The sequence below is a fragment of the Embiotoca jacksoni genome, unplaced genomic scaffold, assembly GCF_022577435.1.
Source record: "Embiotoca jacksoni isolate LCO1_2020_lvr unplaced genomic scaffold, fEmbJac1.0.p SCAF_19, whole genome shotgun sequence".
Classification (NCBI taxonomy): domain Eukaryota; kingdom Metazoa; phylum Chordata; class Actinopteri; family Embiotocidae; genus Embiotoca; species Embiotoca jacksoni.
Window position 1 is genome coordinate 9357809 of NW_027185329.1, and position 20515 is coordinate 9378323.

Genomic DNA, 20515 nt, shown 5'->3' on the forward strand with positions numbered 1-20515 from the left:
ACTTGTTTATCAACGAGCAATGACACAGAATATACGTTGTAAATATGACATACAGTTTATCTGATACTTATGTTTCAGATACATTCAGAAAGTTTCCAAAGCATTATGATTTAAAAGCAAGTAAAAAGTAACTACAGTGAGTATATGTTTTAGCCTATCTTCCAATTAATAAACTGCTTTTAAATTCACTCAAATTACTATTATATTATTTTTTTCAGCTTTTATAATAATTAATTGTGCACTTGTTTTCTACACAAATTGAAAACATACTGTAGCCTTTTTAAATGAATCCGTACTGTACAGGTTTGTGTGGTCTGTTTCATAGAACTGAAAACCCGGTTCCTGGTTTTGTCCAGCTGAGCTCGCCCGAGGTGACCTTTTCATCCAGCCTGTGGAGTGTTTCAGTGTTGGACACATTAGCCACAGCTCCCTCTGAGTAGCATTCACACGCGATTGGGAGTCCCTCGACAGGCCAGCTGGAACCTCCAGTCCACCCCTACGCACACATCCGAACCCAAATCCTCCATTGGCAAGTCAGCCTGTCAGTTATCAATGGGAGGGATTTGAACTTGTGTGTGTGTGTGTGTGTGTGTGTGTGTGTGTGTGTGTGTGTGTGTGTGTGTGTGTGTGTGTGTGGTGTGTGTGTGTGCGCGTGCGTGCGTGTGTGTGTGCGTGCGCGTGTGTGTGTGTGTGCACGCGTGTGTGTATGTGTGTGTGTTGAGGCTTCCTGTTTTGGCCTGTGCTTTAGTCCTTCCTGGCAGGGAGACTGCTTCTGTCATATCTGTCAGTTTAGGACTAGCAACACTCATAAAATATTCACTAGAGTTAAATTAATCAGGGGATTCTGATGCTAATATCTGATTAATCATTTTTTTTATGGTAAAAATGTTTTATAGTCGTATTATATTCTTGCCAGAATGAAAAAAAAAAATCTCTAAAACAGCATTCAAGTATGTGACTCAAAAGCTCTCCTTAGAAAGTCAGCTGTCCTGAAATTCCCCGTGGGTAGGTCAGCAGCTCTTTAAGCCAGGAAACAAGTTTTATTGTTATTTTTTTTACAGACAGTTTGATTAAAAGTCCCTCAAACTAAACAATGACTTACGATTTTCCAATTTGTTGTAAAAAATAGTTGTTATTTATACTATTTGTAAATGTATGCAGTAAATGTGTTATATAGACTTCATTGGTTTCAGTATTTGTTTTAGTTACTTCTTGGTTCTGTACTTTTATAATTTTTTTCAGAGGCACTTGTGAAAGACCAGAACTAACACACAGAAACAAGACTTCAATCAACGCCACAGAAATCGAGTCCAAGATGCATCCTAAACTAAGCATTGTTCAGTCTCACGCCTGAAAGCCCTTGATATTAAGTGGAGCCCAAAATCACAGAATACCTCAGATGTCAGATCAGTCTGTTCATTGACGGATGTCACTCATACACACAAACACACAAGCAAACCTACGGTGGTCTTGTTAATAACAGCACAAAACCAATAACATTTAAAAATCTGTGACATTATATTTATGTCCCTTTTCAAATGAAATAAATGAATGCAGACGGATCTCTCAAAATCTAGAGATCAGTTGATTAACATTTGAATTTGAATGTGTGTTTGCTGCAGGGGTTATTTTTTTATTTTTCTTCCTTCAAAAACTATCAACATATGTTATTTACCCAGGGTGGCACAAACTTTTGCATACAATTGTACACATTTGTAATATTTCAATAGATATAAAACAGAAACTTAGATGTTTAAACGTGTTTTGCACTTCACTAATTATGGAAACACAGAATTATATAGTTGCCGACAATTTTTTTCTGGTATGCCACTATCAGGAAGTTACTCCTTCCAACTTGTCTGTTTTTCATGTTGAGAGGAAGTATTTTAAATATAATTCTTTTAAAAATTTCACTTTTGTTAGCCTCAGTGAATTTAGGGAAGATTTTGTGTATTTGTGGTAAAAGTTCACTTATTTATCAGTTAAAGTGTTACTTTGTTTTGTGTAGTTTTAATCAATCATAATCTTTTTTTTTTTTTTTTAACTTGAAGAGGGTAATCTAATACTCTTTCGTGCATCCTTACTCCCTCACAAATACACGTAATCGTATGCATGTTGAATATTTCTATCTCACACATTCACACACATACACACACTTCATGAGATGTGGGTATGCCTTTGGGGGGCACCAGTCATGTTCCATTAATCCGAAGCAACCTGTGGTGATTGATCAATTAGCCCTGCTTAAAGCTGGGGCTCAGGCTGATCAATAGCACTGATCACCAGCCAAAGGTTTTTCATTAAGACCTGCTGCTCTGCATGAGTAGACGCCATTAGCATAGACCAAAAGGACTGTGAGGAATGCAAAACCTGGAGTGAAAAAAACACTCAAGGGCCACACAGTTTTTCCTTCTATTTAGTTAATTTGTGTCGGTGAATATATTGAATCACATAATACTAGTTTGTGGCATTTACAAAGTATTGGTGATCATGCACATCTGACATCTTCTAAAGCATTTACAGTCCTTTAAAGGAAATCTATGCTAGCATATGCTGAAAGTGCTGCTGTTTTATTGGACTGGATTTAGGTAATGAAATGTAAACCATCAGCAGAAGCCAAATGCTCAAAAATGATCACAAACAAACCTCTCTTAAAAGGTCATTAAAAGGTGATTTTTAAAGTGGTAAAATATTGGGCTGGCTCCTGAAAGTAGACTTGAGATTCCTCACTCACGCATTCTTATTTTACACACAGACATTGAACCCCTGCCTGTCTCCAGAGGAGACAGGATAGTTGGGTGTCAGAGGTGCACTTAGGGTGGCCAGAGTTGACAATGTTGCACTGGCGTAAGGGAGCGGGTGTCTCAGGACTGGGACATCACATTGGCCTCTCCGTGTAGACCAATGTCATGTCTTTCAATCCTTGAGGCAGCCCATCGGGGGTGAATTGCTTAGGTTAAGCTGGAGGGAGACAGGATCGTCTGGATCTGACCAAGGGGTGTTTTGACCGTGCCAGACTACCCCGCCACAGGGAGAGCGATTGAGGGCGACACCTCTCTCGCACGACGCCAAATGGGGATCGGTTGAAATGGACAATGGACAATGGAGCCCGTGCTGCGGATTTTCTGATTGTTTCATTGCCAGATAGTCTGGATAAAAAAAGGAATGAATTGTCAAATGTTCAACTTGTTGTCTTACCTTGTTGTACAGTGTGAGTTTAGTATGAGTTTAAAAGCACTTTTAGAAATATCCAAATCCATTCAAAACAGTGTTGGTATATAAATAGCACGAGTCGTTTCTTCAGTTGAGACTTCAGTCTTGTTTAGTATCTGCTGCTATTTTTGAAATGTGTGATTAGCAATGGACTATTGGTTAAATGTGACTGTACTGTGACCATATTGTCACTAACAGCACTCATAAATTGTTTCCAAATACCATTTAAGGAAGATGTCCTCACTACAGTACTTATTATTCATTGCAGAATGTTCTTCCCAAAAATAAAATCCCCAAATATAAACATGTGTGACTAATGCTTCTAAATAGTATTTATGGTTCCATAGTGATCATGTCTGGCTGTGTTTCTCTTTTCAGCCCAGTCATTGTCAGCCTATTTGTTAGTTACCTGAAAAACAGCGGATGTCGCTGCGCCACAGTGATACGTCTGATCCGCGACCCCATCGAACCCACGGGATCATCCGTAGCCTAAAACACAAAAACACCAGTCAGCTATCACTGACAAACTCACCTTTCTCACCCTTTTCTTACCCTCAGTGGGGCCAAGAGCCATTGTTTAACTCAAACAATCCTCATTGAATTAAAAGCTGGCCTCATGCTTTGTTCAGTGAGGCCGATGCGTACTGCTGTCATGGGTCCTATCGTTAATGTGCCATCACTGCACCTCACATCCTTCACAGACACAGGCAGCTTTGAGCCTATTTCCTCCATCTGTAGGTGAATGTGTGCACATGTCCAACTATGGAAGTGTACGAGTGACTAATACTGTACAAGTGTGTTGGTATATGGGATGAATGAGTAAGAGAGGAGGTAGGTAGGTCGGTCTGTACACATATATGTGTGTGTGTGTGTGTGTGTGTGTGTGTGTGTGTGTGTGTGTGTGTGTGTGTGTGATAGTCAGCTTTAAATCACTCAACAGAGAGTAGAGCAGATAAGCGTTGTGGCATGAGAGGCTTTGGTCACTGTTGGAAACGATGCAGAGAATTTGGAACATACACACACCCACACAGCAAAGGCAGTTCATGCCGCTATACAGAAAAGGCTTAGCTAAAAATCAATTTAAATCAGCACAGTGTATGACTCTCTTGTCTGACTTTTACCTTCAGTTTTTAGAGATGAGAGAGAGAGAAATGTTTTCAAGCTAATCCCTTACTCTTGTGAATTGTAGTTAGTCTTTTTTGGCAAGTAAGATTTAATCTTTTTTTTGGGTGACTGGTTGTCCTAATGGTTTACGAGCATTGTCTTAATGGACGGTCACAGGATTTGATCACCAAGACGGCTTGTGTCCAGACATCGTTGTTAAGCATTGGTGATAGAGACGATCAACTTAAACACTTCAAGTCTTCCAGTCAACACGTAGTTAGTTGATTTTGAAGTCAATTGTTTATATTTGTAAAAAAAAAAATACCTCTGAATGGGCATGGGAAAGTTGGAAACTGGGTTGTTGTTGTAATTACTGGGTGTGGTGCCACGTGGGACTCAAGTTTAACCCCCAGATTTATGTTTGAAAATTTCTTAACAAAGGAATTAAAGGCAGTGGAAAGATATCAAGGATATCAACAGTGATCTAGTACAAGATCTCTACAACAAATACAATACTACCTTTCCAAAGCTTATAGTGTACAGTTTTGTTTTTACTGTTTGAGGTACTGTTCGGGTTAAGTTTGTTGGCAGCATTTGTTTTGGATCGTATTCATGCAATCCCCAAAAAGATACAAAAAACAGACAAAACCAAGAGTGGACATTAGGAATAGAACAAGTTTCAACTTTGAGCAACAGTCATCGATAGAGTGTGTGTGTGTGTGTGTGTGTGTGTGTGTGTGTGTGTGTGTTCGTGTTTGTGTGGCGTTGGATGTATCTCTGTGTGTTTTTGCGGGAAGGAAGGGAGTTGGTCATAGAGATACTAGGGCAGACAGGAAGAGATCATCCTGGTGTTACCGTGGCTGGGGTTAAGCCCTCCGGCTCCCCGGGTCAATACATAGTGCACTCACAGGTTAACGCTCAAATGTTCCCATAGACACCAGTGCAAACAAAGTTACAAATATTAATGTCTTCTCCCTCATGGTCTATTGATGCATTGATGTCCAAAGAGCATAAGAAATTCTTTTGATGGGATGGCACAGCAGCATAAGGACATTTCCGCTAGCAGTGAATGAGTGGGGGTGGGTGGGATGGACGGATGATACCGTATCCACCCCCACTGGGGAGAGGAAGTCCCTATCAGAGCACAACAGGAAAGAGACGGCGCAAAAACAAGTGCGTGTCTTTTTGGACATTAAATCACTTCCTGCAGGGCTGTGGACGGCCTCCCCCACTATCCTTAGCTTCCACCTCTCAGCACACTTCAACCAGCTTTTTGGCAGACAGAGAAATTGATGAAGTCTTTTTATCTGTGTGCATAAAAGTGTGAATGTTCCTGTGGGTGCGCCTCTAAGGTATTGCACTGATCAGTGAAATAACTCAACACTAATGAAGAGAGGAGGCTTGAGATCCCTTCGAGTACAACTATATTTTTTATCTTTTAATAATAAAAAAAATTCTAAAGTAGGATCTGTTACCTTATGTCCAGCCTACCAATCTGATTTATCGCTGTGACTTGCAGATGTGATGAGTATCGTAGGATGCAAGTGCCATATAAATCCCTGTGCCCCGACAGATCACAAGCCCTGAGTCTGGCCCTAGTGCCTTGATCTTCATCCAAGAACAAAAACAAAGAGACAAAGGTTCATCTGTGGCTAGTACAGGAAAAGGCCTTTTAAAAATGGTGACAGGAAAAGACAATGACAACAGTTTTCATTCAAAACAAAAACACGAGTCCCGCCCAGGTTCCCTTGTAATTTCTTCGGGTTGTGTATGAAACTGAACGGCTCATTGCAGACATTAGATGTCTAGAGTAAATCTCGTACATGTTGGTAATGCAGCTCTCACAGTGCTGTCCTCGTGGCAGGGCACAGCTGTAAAAAATATGACTTCCTTCCTGAAGGCAATTTCCTGTTTATGTCTGAATGCAGTTCAGGAGAGGGGTATAGTAGTCCCTACCTCATCCACCATCATTGTCCCAACCCCTTTAGTTCTGATGATGCAGGCTGTTGTGTAGCCCAGTGTCATTATTTTGAAAAAACCTGTCGAGGGTTTACTCCATCTTGGACAAAACGCTGAACCCTAAGTTGCTCCCACTGGGCCTACCCGCGTCTTGGTGTGTAAGAGTGTGTGTGAATGAGAGTTGAATTGTAAAACACTTTGTCTATAATCATAGAGAAGTGCTTTACAAGTGAAGTCTAATTACCATTTTCCAGTTTTAAATTGTCTGACTTCTATCTTTTTCTGTTCCAAAATGCAAAAATGGAAACCTGCAAAACAGCCTCTTTTATTCACAAAACACACAAGAACGATATCCACTAAGCAAACACACTCTTGTGACATTATTTGCAATTTCTGCTCTCCACCAGACTTAAGAGACCCCCCACTCACCCCCCCAAAAAATGTCTCAATTGCACACACATGGATCTTCCTGAGGCGCCCTGTTTGTTTCATTTTCTGCTGATTTGCCTAAAACAGGCAGCGGCCGCTGCTGTCAATGTTTAATTTAAGAGCTCATGTTCTCCTCTGCATGATAGGTTGTGGTTTGGAGCATGGATGGGCTTGACGAGGGGGGTCCGATGGGTGGGTAGAGGGGGAATTGGGTGGGGGGCTGATGGAGACCCCTGGGTCTCCGGGCGCAGTCATTAAGATGGCTCCTTGGTTTGGAGATGAGAAAGCATGCGCTGCACTCTGGGCTCATTGAAGATGCTCCCTGCCTACTTGGAGCATCCATTATTTATAAGTTTTTACAAATTCTAACTGACATTTTTATCAGTTGTGAATGTCTGTTTCTTATTTGGCTATGCTGGGTGTGTCTGCCCTCCGTATGAAAAATGTAATATATTGGTCAAATGTAACTGTTTGCTATTATAAAGCAAACATTTTACAGTTTTGTACAGTTACTTTTACATGTGAGTTTACTTTTTTGATTAGTAACAGTGAAAGAAACAGTGAAAAGAAAATAGGTGATATTACGGCGGTATATAAGGGGATGACAATCCCCTCCCTAAAAAGTAGTCATTTTGATAACACTGAATTTGACTAGTCTTTTAACGTGAAGCGGTCACTTCTAGTGCCAAAATCAGTTTTACCCAATTATTTTTTTTAGATTGTTGTTTGGTTTTGTCAGTCAACAGTCCAGCTTCACAGTCCAAACAATTTCAAGAAATCAACTGTTGATTTTTCCTGTCCAGTCACTTGTTTGTTATTAAAATACTCAATAATTACTTGGAAAGGGTCATGTTGTTCCTATTTTTTTTTTATTGTAATGAAATTATATATTAAAAAAAAATCTAATAGTTTATGATACTATGGTCTTGTCTTAAAAAAATTATTTTCCCTTGTTTTTTTGTTTTTTTTTCTGGCGTCTAAGAGGAACTCAGTCTGGTTTTTCTTAGATCGGTTGGGTGGAGAGAAGGCGGCTGTGTTTCTTGATCATGTGTCTTATAGCTAAAGGTTCTTTTTTGAATAGTAGAGTTTTAACCTGCATCGAGGCAGCCACCTGAGGGCACAACAATCGTGGTCATCCAATACTGGTATTTGTCCTATGTGCTCAGAGATTTTTCCAGATTCTCTGAATCTTTTAATGATTTTATGTACTGAAGATGATGAAATCCCCAAATTATTTTTCATTTCATGTTGAAGAACTTTATTTTCAAATTGTTGCACTATTTGCCCACGCAGTCTTTCATCCTTTCACCCTTTGATTTGTTGTCTTTAGTCTATTCTCCATTAGATATGGGGTTACATGATTTGCAAATCATCATATTCTGTTTTTAATTTACATTTTACACAGCGTCCCAACTGTTTTGGCAATGGGGTTGTAGTTAAAAATAAATATGTTTGTATGTGAAAGACAAGCGCTGGTCTATCAGGAAGTGTTGTCTCTCTGCCGTCTACCAACGCGATCTCGTACGTCTGTGGCAGAGCCAGTATTGATCTGACCGCTGCCCTGTGCTTTGGTGTTCACAGCCTCAGGCTTCACACTGCCTCACCTCACCTTACATCACTCACCTCACATTAGACTCTGAGCTTGATATGCACCGTTAGGCTGTGATACGCTCCCAGAGAGAGGACTTGTCAAATGCCAGTGAACATGAACTCCAAAAAGAAGACCGCCCACTTGCTGTCAATCTTGCGTTCATTGTTGAAGGTCTAGTCAACAATGCTGTGACATATATTATTATATATTTTGTGTTTTAGATAGTTGTATTTGGAAATTCATTAATTGTTATTGTTGATAGTAGAACCTTCATCAGATACAGAATGCAAGTTCTTTGTTGCTTTTTATTTTCACCCAATCTTTTTTACATTCACATACACACAGTCTCTGAGCAGCACCATTACAATATGGGTTTTAAATACTTTGCGCAAGGGCACCTTTGCAGTGATTGTCTAACCCACTCAATTTTCTGTCTTATTTTATTGCTGGTATTAATATGGTGTTCATGGTTGAGGAAATGCACTGTCCTATGCTCTATTCCCCTAACTTAAAAAAGCTCATGTAGCTTAAAGTGATTTTAAAGATTTAAAGTGACTTTTTGATATGTATAGGTGTATATTACTCAACAGTGGTGGAGTTTGGAGATCTCCCTGTCAGGTGGTGGCTTCCTGTCAAACTTAAAAAAGAAACAGCAGCAAAGACAAATATGATAACAGTAATTTAAGCCACAATAAAAGACTGAAAAATGTTTCAGCCATTCACACACACAGGAAGATGTTCTCATATTTTACCTCAGGGCAGCTCTGAATGGGATTTTCTTTTCCATGTATTACCCCCTGTTGAAAATACATTATCCAGTAGGTTATCTCCTTATTTCTTATCTTTGTTCCACATATTGCTGTCCCTGGCTTTATACTGAATGAGCATTAAGACAGACAAAATAAAAAAGAACTTGCAGATGTATTTTTCCTGTGTGTGGCTCCCATGCTGTGTCTCACTGATACAAGATTAACTCTGTAAAAGTAGCAAAAGTTGTTTTCAAACAAAAATGCCTTATCATGGACATAGCCTATGGAGGTATAGAAATTTGGTAATGAATGACAAGGCATTTTTCAATAGTAGGTCAGTGCCAAAATATATAGTATCGAAACTCAGTACCTAGCCCTTGTGGTGTGAAAAGCTTTAAATACAGCTTGAAGGCCATTCGTTGATTGGATACTATAGTCAGGTTGAAAAAGTGACTTGGTTGGGAATCCAAAGAGGCCAAAGACAGAGCATTCATTGCAATTTTGAGCTAGGTTTTAGTCTGGTGCTGAGGGTTGGAGCCGCCTCACCGTCCAGGACCAGGCTAGTAATGAAATCCAACAGGTCCAGCCCACGCAAACCCTGTTCACCTGAATCTTTTCCCTTTTATCCCACCAACCGTAGAGGTCCCGAGGATCCAATGTTTACATGAGTAACAACTACATACCTCTGATAGGAAACATTATAGTGGAATGGGTTCAAGTCGCCATTTTTACAAATCCAGAACTCCAGGTGATGAGAGGCAGCCTTTCCTCTGTTTCACTTGACTCCTGGCCTTTTGAAAACAGAGCCAGCTCCTAACAGATGCTACGGAGATGTTCCCCAAGGATCTTCCCTGGGGCCCATACTCTACTCTTTCATAGCTATGTTGAAATCTGTGATGTTCATTTATAGGAGCGACATTACAGCAGTACTGCTACCTCTGGCAAAGGACCGAACCTCTTAAGAGTCCTCAGTAGCTTACAGACACTAGTGCTGTCTCAAGAGAGGCACGGCAGACTAAATAATCAGTTTCCCATCACAGTGACAATCTGAGAGCAGCTGTTTGCAGCTGAAGGCCTGCCAGCGATTGTCTGTGCTGCTCTGAAACAGAGCGGGAAAGAAAAGTGGCATTTGGGGGAGGGAAAGATGAAAGGAAAAATGTCTTACTGCTGGATTCGGGCCTCTTAAGGGTTTTGATATTGACCTCACCGACAGACCTGCAGATGTATGTATAGAGACACGTGGACAAATACTTACATCCATCTGTGGACGGAGATTGCAGAGATACACACCGATACACATCGGATAAAAGTTGAAACTTCTATTGCGAAGCTGTACACTAATATGCATACTTTTTGATTTACAAAAATAAAGTAAATGGATTATTTTTTTTCAATCAGTGATTAAATGCTGGCACAAGTGTTTTATGGGTAAACTGCAGGGTGTGGCTCGGCACGTGGGTGTGTCACAAAGGTTTAATAGAGAATAATAGTTTCTTAGGAACGAATAGCAGTGTAATTAGTATGAGAAAAACTACAAGCTCAAAATCATTGATCCAAAAGTGGAAAATAGGCAGTTATCCTGAAGATCTCATGCTGAAGGCTTTTCTGGCCACAAGTGTTAATCGGGAGTAATAGCAACTGTCCAGGGGCTGTTAGAGTAATTCATGCAAATTGCAGTGACATGTTGGGGCTCAAGCATTCCCAGTGTGTACGTGTATCGTCAAATGACACATTACTTCATGTATGTGACCCTTTTTCCTCACCGTCTTAATGCAATGTAATTGCTTGAAATTTTTTTATTATTGTCTCAGCTTCCAAAAAAAAAAAATGCTCGGAGGTCATACCAAACACGTAATTGCTCGTCTGGATGTTTCTTCAGAAAACAATCTCCTTAACCTGGATTCTGCAGCTGATGAACAGCGTTGTGATATTCAGGCTGTCGTGCTGTTACAAGCGCTGAATAACTCTTTTTGTTGCTCCTATAGAGCACTCTTTCTGATCATGTTGAAGCAAAGGTCAGGATTCCACATGCAGTCATTCAGCAGCATTCACCTTCGCCACTTGGCTGAGGTCTGGCAAGATTAATTCTTTGTGTCTTGCCATCTCTCTATGTGCCAGGTTCATCTTTCTTACAATGGAGCCAAGCAAACACAGGAGAAAAGTGTGTGCCTGAAAGTGTGTGTGTTTTTAAAAGACATTGGTGCAACCGTTTTAACAGGGTGACTCTGTTTGAATTAGATGTTCTAACCCCCCGCTTGCTAAATGGATTTCTAAAGTGGCTGGAGTTGGAGGCTTTCAATCGGATGCAACCTTGAGTCCTTTTTTATGTGAGCTCTGTAGGATTTAAGTGCCGGTATAACATGAGCACGACTGAATGCATGCTCCTCATTTTTTGAAATTGAAAAATCTCCAAAGGCTCTCCCCATTGTGCAGCCAATTAATGGAATGCTGGCAGCGAGGTTCAGGTGCTTAAAAGTTGTATTTTTTTTTTCTCTCTCTCGATCTCTTTTTAATGACTAATAAAGGATAATCATCGTGGAAAAAACATCATAATGCTGTAGGCTTCCTCTTTATGCACAATGATGTATAATGCATGCTTTGAAATGAAACGGCAGCGGCCTTCGAACTATTCCATTTCCAAACCTTAGTGTATTTGTTTTGCATGCCACAGTGAGGCTTTTGCATAATAATTGTGAGTGTTCCCATTAACAATGCTTGTCTATTAATTTGATCTTTACATTTTTAAAGTTTGTCCATCAGGCCGCCAAACAATGGTTCCCCCAGTTGCCGTTTGGTGTAAGTGATTAGAACGTGGGCTAATTGCCTCTCTGAAGAGTTGTGCTGTTTCTTTTTAGCCTCCTTGTTCTTTATCTTTGGACCTTTACCAGTTTTAACGATGAAACAGAAGAATAAAACATTTTATTCATCAACAAAATCCAGCAATTATTTTTTCCTCAGTTTTGGAGATTATTTCAAAATATTTTTTTAGATAATCATTAACATGTAATGTAATGTATGGGGCAAAAATATATATATTAAAAAAATGCTAGTGAAAGTTTGTTTCATGAAAATAGCACCAAGCTCTTTTGCTGCTATCAGTTTAAAATGGAGACCAACAGATTTATCAATTAGCTGATTTTATCAGATGATATTGGCCTAACGGATATTTTGATATTGGTTTATATGCATGTATGTTTGTAATACTAAAACTTCATGATAGATCATAATTTAGAAAAATGACTTGGATTCATTTAGAAATTGATATATTTGTGTTTTTTTATATGTATAAATATTCATAATTATTACATTACCAGTGAAGTCTGCGGTTGTAATGCAGTGATGTCATTTTGGATAATAAAGTTTATCGTTACGGTGAAACATATCCTGCCTCAATTAAATATCTTTTTCACAAGGGTTTGATAACCACAATTCAGTCAATATATCATTATCGGAATTATTTCCGACTATCGAAATCACCATCAACCCCTTAAATCCAGTATTGGTCGGGCTGTAGTTTCAAACGGTTGCTAAAGTTGTCGTCTCCTTTTGGGGTTTTTTCGGCTGCTTTGTTGAGATTAAACTTTAGAATTCAAATGATGGTTGTTTAAATCAGATAACATTTTACTGATAATATAAGATGTAAAAACCCGCAGAAAAATTATTTACATTATCCCTACATGCCGGAACCTTTTTCACTGCTAAAAAAAAAAGACTAGTTTTACTTTTATGGCATCATTTACTGCAGCTGAACGACAGCGCAGGTATTAACTTGTTGTCCCTCACTCATGAACAGTGGGAGGCAGTCTGTTGCATATTTGCATGCAAGCTGATTTGCTGCTGGTGTCGGTGCTTCCTGTGTGTTGATTACTTTGCCTGAACGTCTTTTTGATTTGAGGGAACATCTTCGATCAACAAACAAGCTCAGTGAGAGAGTCAGTTCACACAGGTGCAGAATCTGGTGGTTGATGCTGGCCTCAAAATTTATGGTAATCTTCTGGAAAGTACTTTGAAATAAATTAAGAACTGACTGCATATACAGTAAATACGATACTGTGTGGTATCATATCCCCTGTGCTGAGACAGGTTTTACCGCTATGTGGCGTTCATTTTATTCGGAGTGGTTGCGCTGCTTGTCTCAGGCCTGTTGAGCCTCCAGGCCTGCCTGAAGCTGGACGTAATATCAAACTTACATATTCCAGCGTTCAGTTGCACGTTTTCTTGCAATCTTGGAACATTTCCAAAAGCTTTTCTTTCTTTCTTTTTTTTCTTGTGCCCTCAGTCTCTCCCTTTGACTGTGCTTGACAATGCAGGGAAACATACAAGCGCATCTCGGTAAACACGAGTGATGTGGTTCCAGAGTTTAAAAGCTTCACATCACACTGGCAGACACAACTTGGGGCTGTTTGTGTGACGGAAAGGAAAACTTGTTTAGAAACTGACAGCACTGTGTGAGAGAGAGCAAAAAAAACAAAACAAAAACGCTGTGTGTGTGTGTGTGTGTGTGTGTGTGTATGTGTGTGTGTGTGTTTATGTTGCTTTTGGCAAGTTATTCATTTGTGGGTTTTTTTTTTTCCCTTGCTTTCTGTGTGGTTATCTTTTGAGTTGGTTGGTTTGGAGCTGATGTCCACCTTCGGGGATGCGCATAGCATGCATTTCTGAGTATTTTCACCTGAGGCTGCACTTGTTAAAGTCTGTGGATAAATGTATATACATTATTTATACAAATTCAGGGCGAGTGAAAGCAGGTTTAACACATTTACAGACAGGAGGCCAGGCACTGCAAGCCAAGCTCCAAGTGAGGATTGCAGTGCTGTGCGCCGGGGACGGAGCTGGCCGCTTGCCCGTCTGTGACCAGCATCCTTAATGCTGCACGTGAACACCACTAACATTATCCTCACCGCCTCAGTAATTATATCATCCCTCATATCATTTGCCTCATAGAAATTTTTTTGAAACTAATAGATTGTAAAAACTTTGACATGTTATTGCATTTACAAGAAACATTTGAGAAACCTTTTGGCTATCACTGCTGGATTTTATTTATTTATTTTTTTCATCATGTCGAAGAGTTGCAGCCTGCTCTACCGTTTTACGACTAAATGTTTAGTTTGAAAGACATGTATAGACCGGTGAATGTACCTGGGAGAGAGACAGGACGATGGAGACACTGGTCTTAAGTTACAGAGAGTTGAGAGGTGGATCATACAAAAGGAGCCACGTGATGCTGCAGTTTAACATCTGATTAGTTTAATGCCATGCTGTGTGAAATATAAAATAGAAGCAGATTGAAAATAACGAAAAGGATTTACAAGCCAAATCCATGTATTTTGCACAAAACAGCATCTGTTACAAAAGTAAAGGTCTTTAGATCGTTTATTAGCCTCATGCCACGGATCACTTTTTAATAGTGGAAGCATGTTTCACTAAATAATGGAGTTTTAATTTGTATTAACGTGACATTTGTGCTGTTGAAGGTTGAGGGAAGAGTGGAGTCAAAAGTTGAAATGGAGTGAGTTCTTCAGAATTTAATCGCTTTTGATATAAAACTGTTTTCAGGATTTGGCCTCAAGACCTAAAGACTTTAATTTGGGTTAATTCACTCTTAATTAAAACAATGTAATATATATAATTGTTTCAAAGGGTTTGCAACTGCATCAATTCATGATTTAAAAAGTTGTTGCTAATATTATAACTGAAGCAGTTTGATGTGAAAAACATGATAAAACAGATGGATATTACTGTATCTGCAGATGTGAGGGTCAAAAGTAGAAAAGGTCAGTGTCAGAACAAGTAAAACTCTGTAGAACAAAGTAACCTATTAAAATGGGACATGATGTTGCAGTAAAATACAAAGTTCCAAAAGGCAGCACGGGTAATTCATCAATTAGAAATGTTCCCTTTTTAAAGAGGTAGCGACTTCAGAGACAAATTAGTGAATGCTGTAGCTCAACTTCCTTCTAATATGAAGTGGAAAACGTCTTCTTCCAAATCAGGGTTTATGACCTCAGTCTTGTGTTACTACTGCTTAAAAAAAATGTCCTAAAGTGACTTGACACTCCCCACTTACCTGTCCTCTTCTTCCATCCAGCAGCCTCCTCACTCCAACGTGGATGCCTTGCCACCCAGCTGTAGTCTTCACGTTCCCATGGAGCTCGAGTTTGCAGCTTCCTGTTTCCCTCGCAGCCCTGCACCTCAGAAAAGCTGCGGCCTGGTCCATGTGGACTGACCTGGTGATTCCGTTTTTAATCAGTGCACCCGGTGCAATGTTTTATTTTTTTTATTAAAGCTCCTGTTTCCTTAATTCTTTCATCTGACAATAATAATCTGGTAGCCATGACAATTGTAGAGACAGAAACATTTGGTACATCTGTGTGAGTGTTAAATTCCTTTATACGCGTTGGAAGTATTTCCAGTCAACCAGCATTCAAAACACCTATTTCAAGATGTGCTGAATAACAATGCAAGCTTAATCCATCCAATTTGTTTTGGAATTTGTTTCAGAAACTGAAATCCAAAATTTTTATTAAAAGGTGTTGTTTTCTTTTTTTGTATTTCTTGGCTTTTCTTGCCGTAAAGTTACCTAAAAATAAGTTTCAAGTGATGGTTTTCGTGACCTGTGTCTGTAAGATACACGTTTAACTGTGATGTCCCTGGTTTGATTCAAGCAGGGACATTTATGTCTTGTGATTTTACCCCCATTTTTCTGTCCACCCGGGTTTTCTGTCACTCTTTTGTTAACTGTTAAATATACAGCAGGTGAGAATGCCCCAGAAAATAACAACATGAAGCTGCACATGGATTTCGATTAAGACTATGGCAGTTGTTGTTTTAATGTACTGAAAACTATTATTTTTATTTATCTATATTTTCATGTATCTCTCAGTCCTACAGGTTGTGGTTTTGTATCAATATGCAAGAATTGTTTAAAAATATTTTCCCACACAAAAACAAGTAAAATATAATTGGGCAATGTTTGTGTGTGGAGGAAGTGAGAATCTGGTGTTATAAGCATTATAATTATTTATTGAAATATGAGGAAAATTTCAGTTTGCCTCAGAGAGAGACTCCCCAGGACCGGGAGCATTCATAAAGTCAGCAGGAGGGGCAGAAGTCACAGACAAGAGGGAAAGAAATGGCATTGTAATGTGTTGTGTATCCACTTGTTGACGTTGTACATAAGCAAAAATGCACGAAGGTAGTCACTGATTAAGTCCTTGATAAAGTATTTATCCTGCGTACAAGTTACCATGTCGCCTAACATTTGTTTGTTGTGAAGCAAACAGCTAGATTTCACAACCTCTGGCTGCCAAACCACTTTCTCCGAGCATTTATTAAACTTAAACCAAACAAAAAACGGTGGTGGAGCAGCACTGCAACAGCACTAGAAGAAACGTGCGGTAAAAAGTAGGACTTCTGCAATGGCCAAATTATTGCCTGCATTGCCTGCATGCTGTATGGAGTTCACCTGTATGTTACAGGAAGTCCGAGGCAGCTGCAGAACCTAAACACGGAATCTGAGTAAGCGGATGACAGATAAGATTGTCTGATCAGAAGACACAATTAACGAGGGGAGCAGATGGTGAAGCTGAGGATCAGAAACAGCTGCTGACACGGGATTGAAGATCATTTTCTGTACATCAAACATGCCGTCCAAAGACTTGTGATTATTTCCATGAATTATTTTAACAAAATGCCGACAAGATAAACAAATAAACAGCACAGGTTGTCGTCGGGAGGCAAGTGTTGGGACATTCTGATAAAAAACGGTAACAACTACTGTAAACATGGAGAAACTCAGCACGAGGATAATTTAGGCTGCCATATGTGGAGGAGAAAAAAAAAGAAGCCAGTTTTGTTCATTTTGGACACAATACTCAAAGTCACAGCTCACAAGGGAAAGATGCAGTCTTTGGTATAAGAGCAAACCGGACAGAACAATGATGCAGGTTGAAATTCAATAAGAAAAAATGGATGTGGCACAAACAACTTTCACACCTACTCATTTAAATACAAGACTCTTTTCAATGTACAAACTTGCATGAACATTTAAAAGACTACAAAAACTGTAGTGATTTTTCTGTCTTTCTATTTTTTTTTTCTTTTTTTTTTTTCTTTGAAAGCTATTATTTTTTGCTCCAGACCTGCATCTCGGAGCTCCTTGTGGAAACAAAACAAGAACATGCTACAGTAAACAAATTTATTCTGGCGTGGACACCTCACGTCATGTAACACAAAGATGGAAACGCAGGGACGCAATAAATTATCTTCATTATTAAGCGTAACCAGTGACATACTGTACATTAAAAAAAAAAAGAAGGTCAAAGCACTGTAAATGAAAAAATAAGGTTTTTACAAATAAAAGGTTGAAGGTGAAACGGAACCCTTATACAGCAATGTTCAAATAAACAAATGTTTGAATGCCAGCAGACACAGAAATTAATATTTTAAGTGTGATTCCTCTTTGATTTCAATGTCTCGACATAATTTAAGTACTGCTCAAAACAAATAAAAAAAATAGAAATAAAATAAAACACTGTACACACACCAAAGAAAGCAAACCAGAGGGATATTTTTCTTCATTTCATTAATTTCATTTTTTAGGAAATCATTGCTTTGCAATTTCTGCTTCATCACAGTTCTCTCCCATATGACCACATGAATGTAAACACCTGTTGAATTATTCTTTTTTTTTTGTTTTATTTTTTACAACATTAATACTTTATATATATATATTTGTACATATTTTCATTCACATCTGCACGGTTAGCTAGCATGGTAATGAAATAAGGCAAGACTCACATAACTGTGACATCACAATTTTTTTTTTTCTCTTATAATACTGATTATTTAGGTATTTGTAATTTCCTTCTTCTGTTCTGCAGCAGGCTTTGGTCTTTTCAGACAAAGGCAGGATGGATCCTTCTCCGTCTCCAGAATCACACTTTGTTTTGTTCCAGTTTGAATGAAATAATCAAAAGAAAGGAGGGTTTTTTTTGCAGGAAAAAAGGGCTATAAATACAATTATTTAAGCGGACATTATTAATTGACTTTATTTAACACTGGCGTTTCTGAGGTACATAGTTTAAGATGATTTTGGGAGGTGGAATAAGAAAGGGGAACCACAAGGTGACCATGAGGAGCAAATGACTTCCATTACAAGAGAAAAGCTTCTTCTCAACAGCCTCTTTATCATTTTGTTCATTAAAGAAAGTTCCTTTATTTTATTTTTTTAAACCGTCAACTTCTCCCTTCTCAGTCAGGTCAAGCATCTCGTCTGAGTCTCTTGCCTGATTGACTGCTCGTCCGTTTGCCTTTACAGTACCAACAACAGCTACAAGTCAGTTTTAGTTCGAGAGCACACAGGAGGACCGTCGTCCAAAATCAGCCAGCGCTCCAGTCACAGAGCTGTCTGAAAGATGGGCATTGTTGTTCAGCTTCCTGTCCCAGCACAAAAAGATGCTCACGGTTCTCCCGAGGTGCTTAAAAACTGTTGGTTCTTGAAGCTGCAGCCTGACAGTCTGCTAGTCTCGCTGGTCGTGCACACCATTACATGTCATCATGTAGAGTCAAATGGAGAGTTTGCTTCAAGTGTTTTTCTTTTTTCCTTTCAACATTGTCTTTTTCTGCGTGGTTGAGGAGAAGTGACTCTTCTTTTGGACTTTTTTTCTTTTTTACAATAAAGGGATCAGTTGCTGTTTATCTGTGCACATTATGAGTCTCTCTGTGTGTGTGTGTGTGTGTGTGTGTGTGTGTGTGTGTGTGTGCGTGCGTGCGTGTGTGTGCGTGTGTGTGCGTGTGTGTGCGTGTGTGTGTGTCCAAATCTGCACTTCAAGCTGTAACTTGAACTTTAAAATCAGCTCAATATAAACAAGAGTTGCTAACGCTCACTGCTCTCCACGCTCCAGGTCCTAACACACTCAAGTGCGAGCTGGAGGTTCGGTGAAAGCGTTACTTGGAGTTTGTGGGGACTGCAGCAAAACTCTTAGGATGTCCACACAGCTGCATTATGAGTAGGGCAGTCCCCTCCTAAGCTCTCTTGGCGTGCAGCATTTCAATGAGCAGGTTGTTGCAGGGCACGTCGCCATTCAGGTGTTTGTAGTAAAGGTATTCTTCGGCCTGCAGGCTGATGGCTCTGATCTCGGGCAGCCGCAGGAGCAGCTGGCCGAACTTGTCCGTTTGCTGCGGGTAGTTACACATGACGTAGTCCAGCAGCGCCGCGTTGACCTGCTCCTGGACGCTTTCTACCAGGTGAAAGTTCTCCAGGTTCTTCACATCTGCAGGGAGGCAGTAAAAGAAAAAGGTTATTTGAGTTGGGGTCATTTTAGCAATGTGTGGAAAATGTGGGCAAATATGAGAACATGTCAAGTCACAGTGTAAATGTTGGAAGTGGAAGCCCCCAGTTTTCACACAACAACCAAACATTTGGTTCAGTTTCTGTTATTAAAGAGTAGAAAATAAGAGCTGAAAGAAAATGAAATCTGCTTTGAAATCTGCTCCAAACAAGGCAGAATTCTTCAACCTGACAAACAAATCGGTATCAGAATTTAACCTAAATAATCGACATGGTGGCAGCAGTTCGTATCAGAGACACGTAAAGGTTTGAATAATTAGTATTCTCATTTATCAGGAGTTGAGTTCTTTGGTTGTTGCTCATTTTCACTCAAAATGCACTGCATGATGAAATATTCCTCCCTCTGAATCGTCTCTCGGGACGGCCGTGCGGAGGGAATCAGGTAAAGGCAAAAAGGTTCTTCTCCTGAGAGATTAATTCCCCAGGAGTCTATGAATTATGTAGGCCAGAGTTGTAGTCATATTAGCGGCAGACGTGCTCCTTAACCTGATGCCTTCACCAGCCCTTTTTTTTTTTTTTTTAACAAAACAAAACAGATTGCGTTCTAATATTTATTGGAAAAAAATATAGAAATAAAGAGATTTTAAAAACTCTCCTTCTTTTCACTATTCATTTCTTGTAAAATACATGTCGCATCTTTCCAAAAATTCCACCTTTCTGCACTGCCATAAGCACTTTTCCTTGACAATAATAAGCTCACTGGGGGTTTGAGCAGATTATTGCAAGACAAGACAGAAATTTGCTAAATGGATAATGGTGAAGCGGAGCGCTATGTGTACTTGTCATGATTATGAAGCGCAGGGCTGCAGAATATATAATCAGGTGGCGGCTCTGTGTGTGCGATCTTTTATTAATCTGTTTGACCCCAGGTCGAGTGTGCTCACAGTGGGCTAATGTGGAATGACAGAGTCCCTGTGTACAGCTGACACCTCCGGACCAACGCACGCACGCACACACACTCACGCACACCACACACACACACGCTAAAATATACCATCTTTCAGTCCAAATCTCTGCTTTTCTCTCACACACACACACACACACACACACACACACACACACACACACACACACACACACACACACACACACACACACACACACACTAATCCATGGAAA

At 39.6% G+C, this 20515-nt stretch overlaps 2 protein-coding genes across 2 annotated transcripts in view; one reads left to right on the forward strand and one right to left on the reverse strand.

The window, feature by feature from the left end:
• The window catches only part of LOC138200594 (adhesion G protein-coupled receptor D2), a 91455-nt gene extending 74247 nt beyond the window's left edge, over positions 1 to 17208 (forward strand). Inside the window, exon 25 of the mRNA XM_069153405.1 lies at positions 15134 to 17208. Within this exon, the coding sequence (XP_069009506.1) occupies positions 15134 to 15271 (138 nt within the window). The 3' untranslated portion in view covers positions 15272 to 17208. The remainder of the gene's footprint in view (positions 1 to 15133) is intronic.
• Positions 17209 to 17296: 88 nt separating this feature from the next.
• The window catches only part of nr5a2 (nuclear receptor subfamily 5, group A, member 2), a 73290-nt gene continuing 70071 nt past the window's right edge, over positions 17297 to 20515 (reverse strand). Inside the window, exon 7 of the mRNA XM_069153406.1 lies at positions 17297 to 19319. Coding sequence (XP_069009507.1) covers positions 19072 to 19319 — 248 coding nt within the window. The 3' untranslated portion in view covers positions 17297 to 19071. The remainder of the gene's footprint in view (positions 19320 to 20515) is intronic.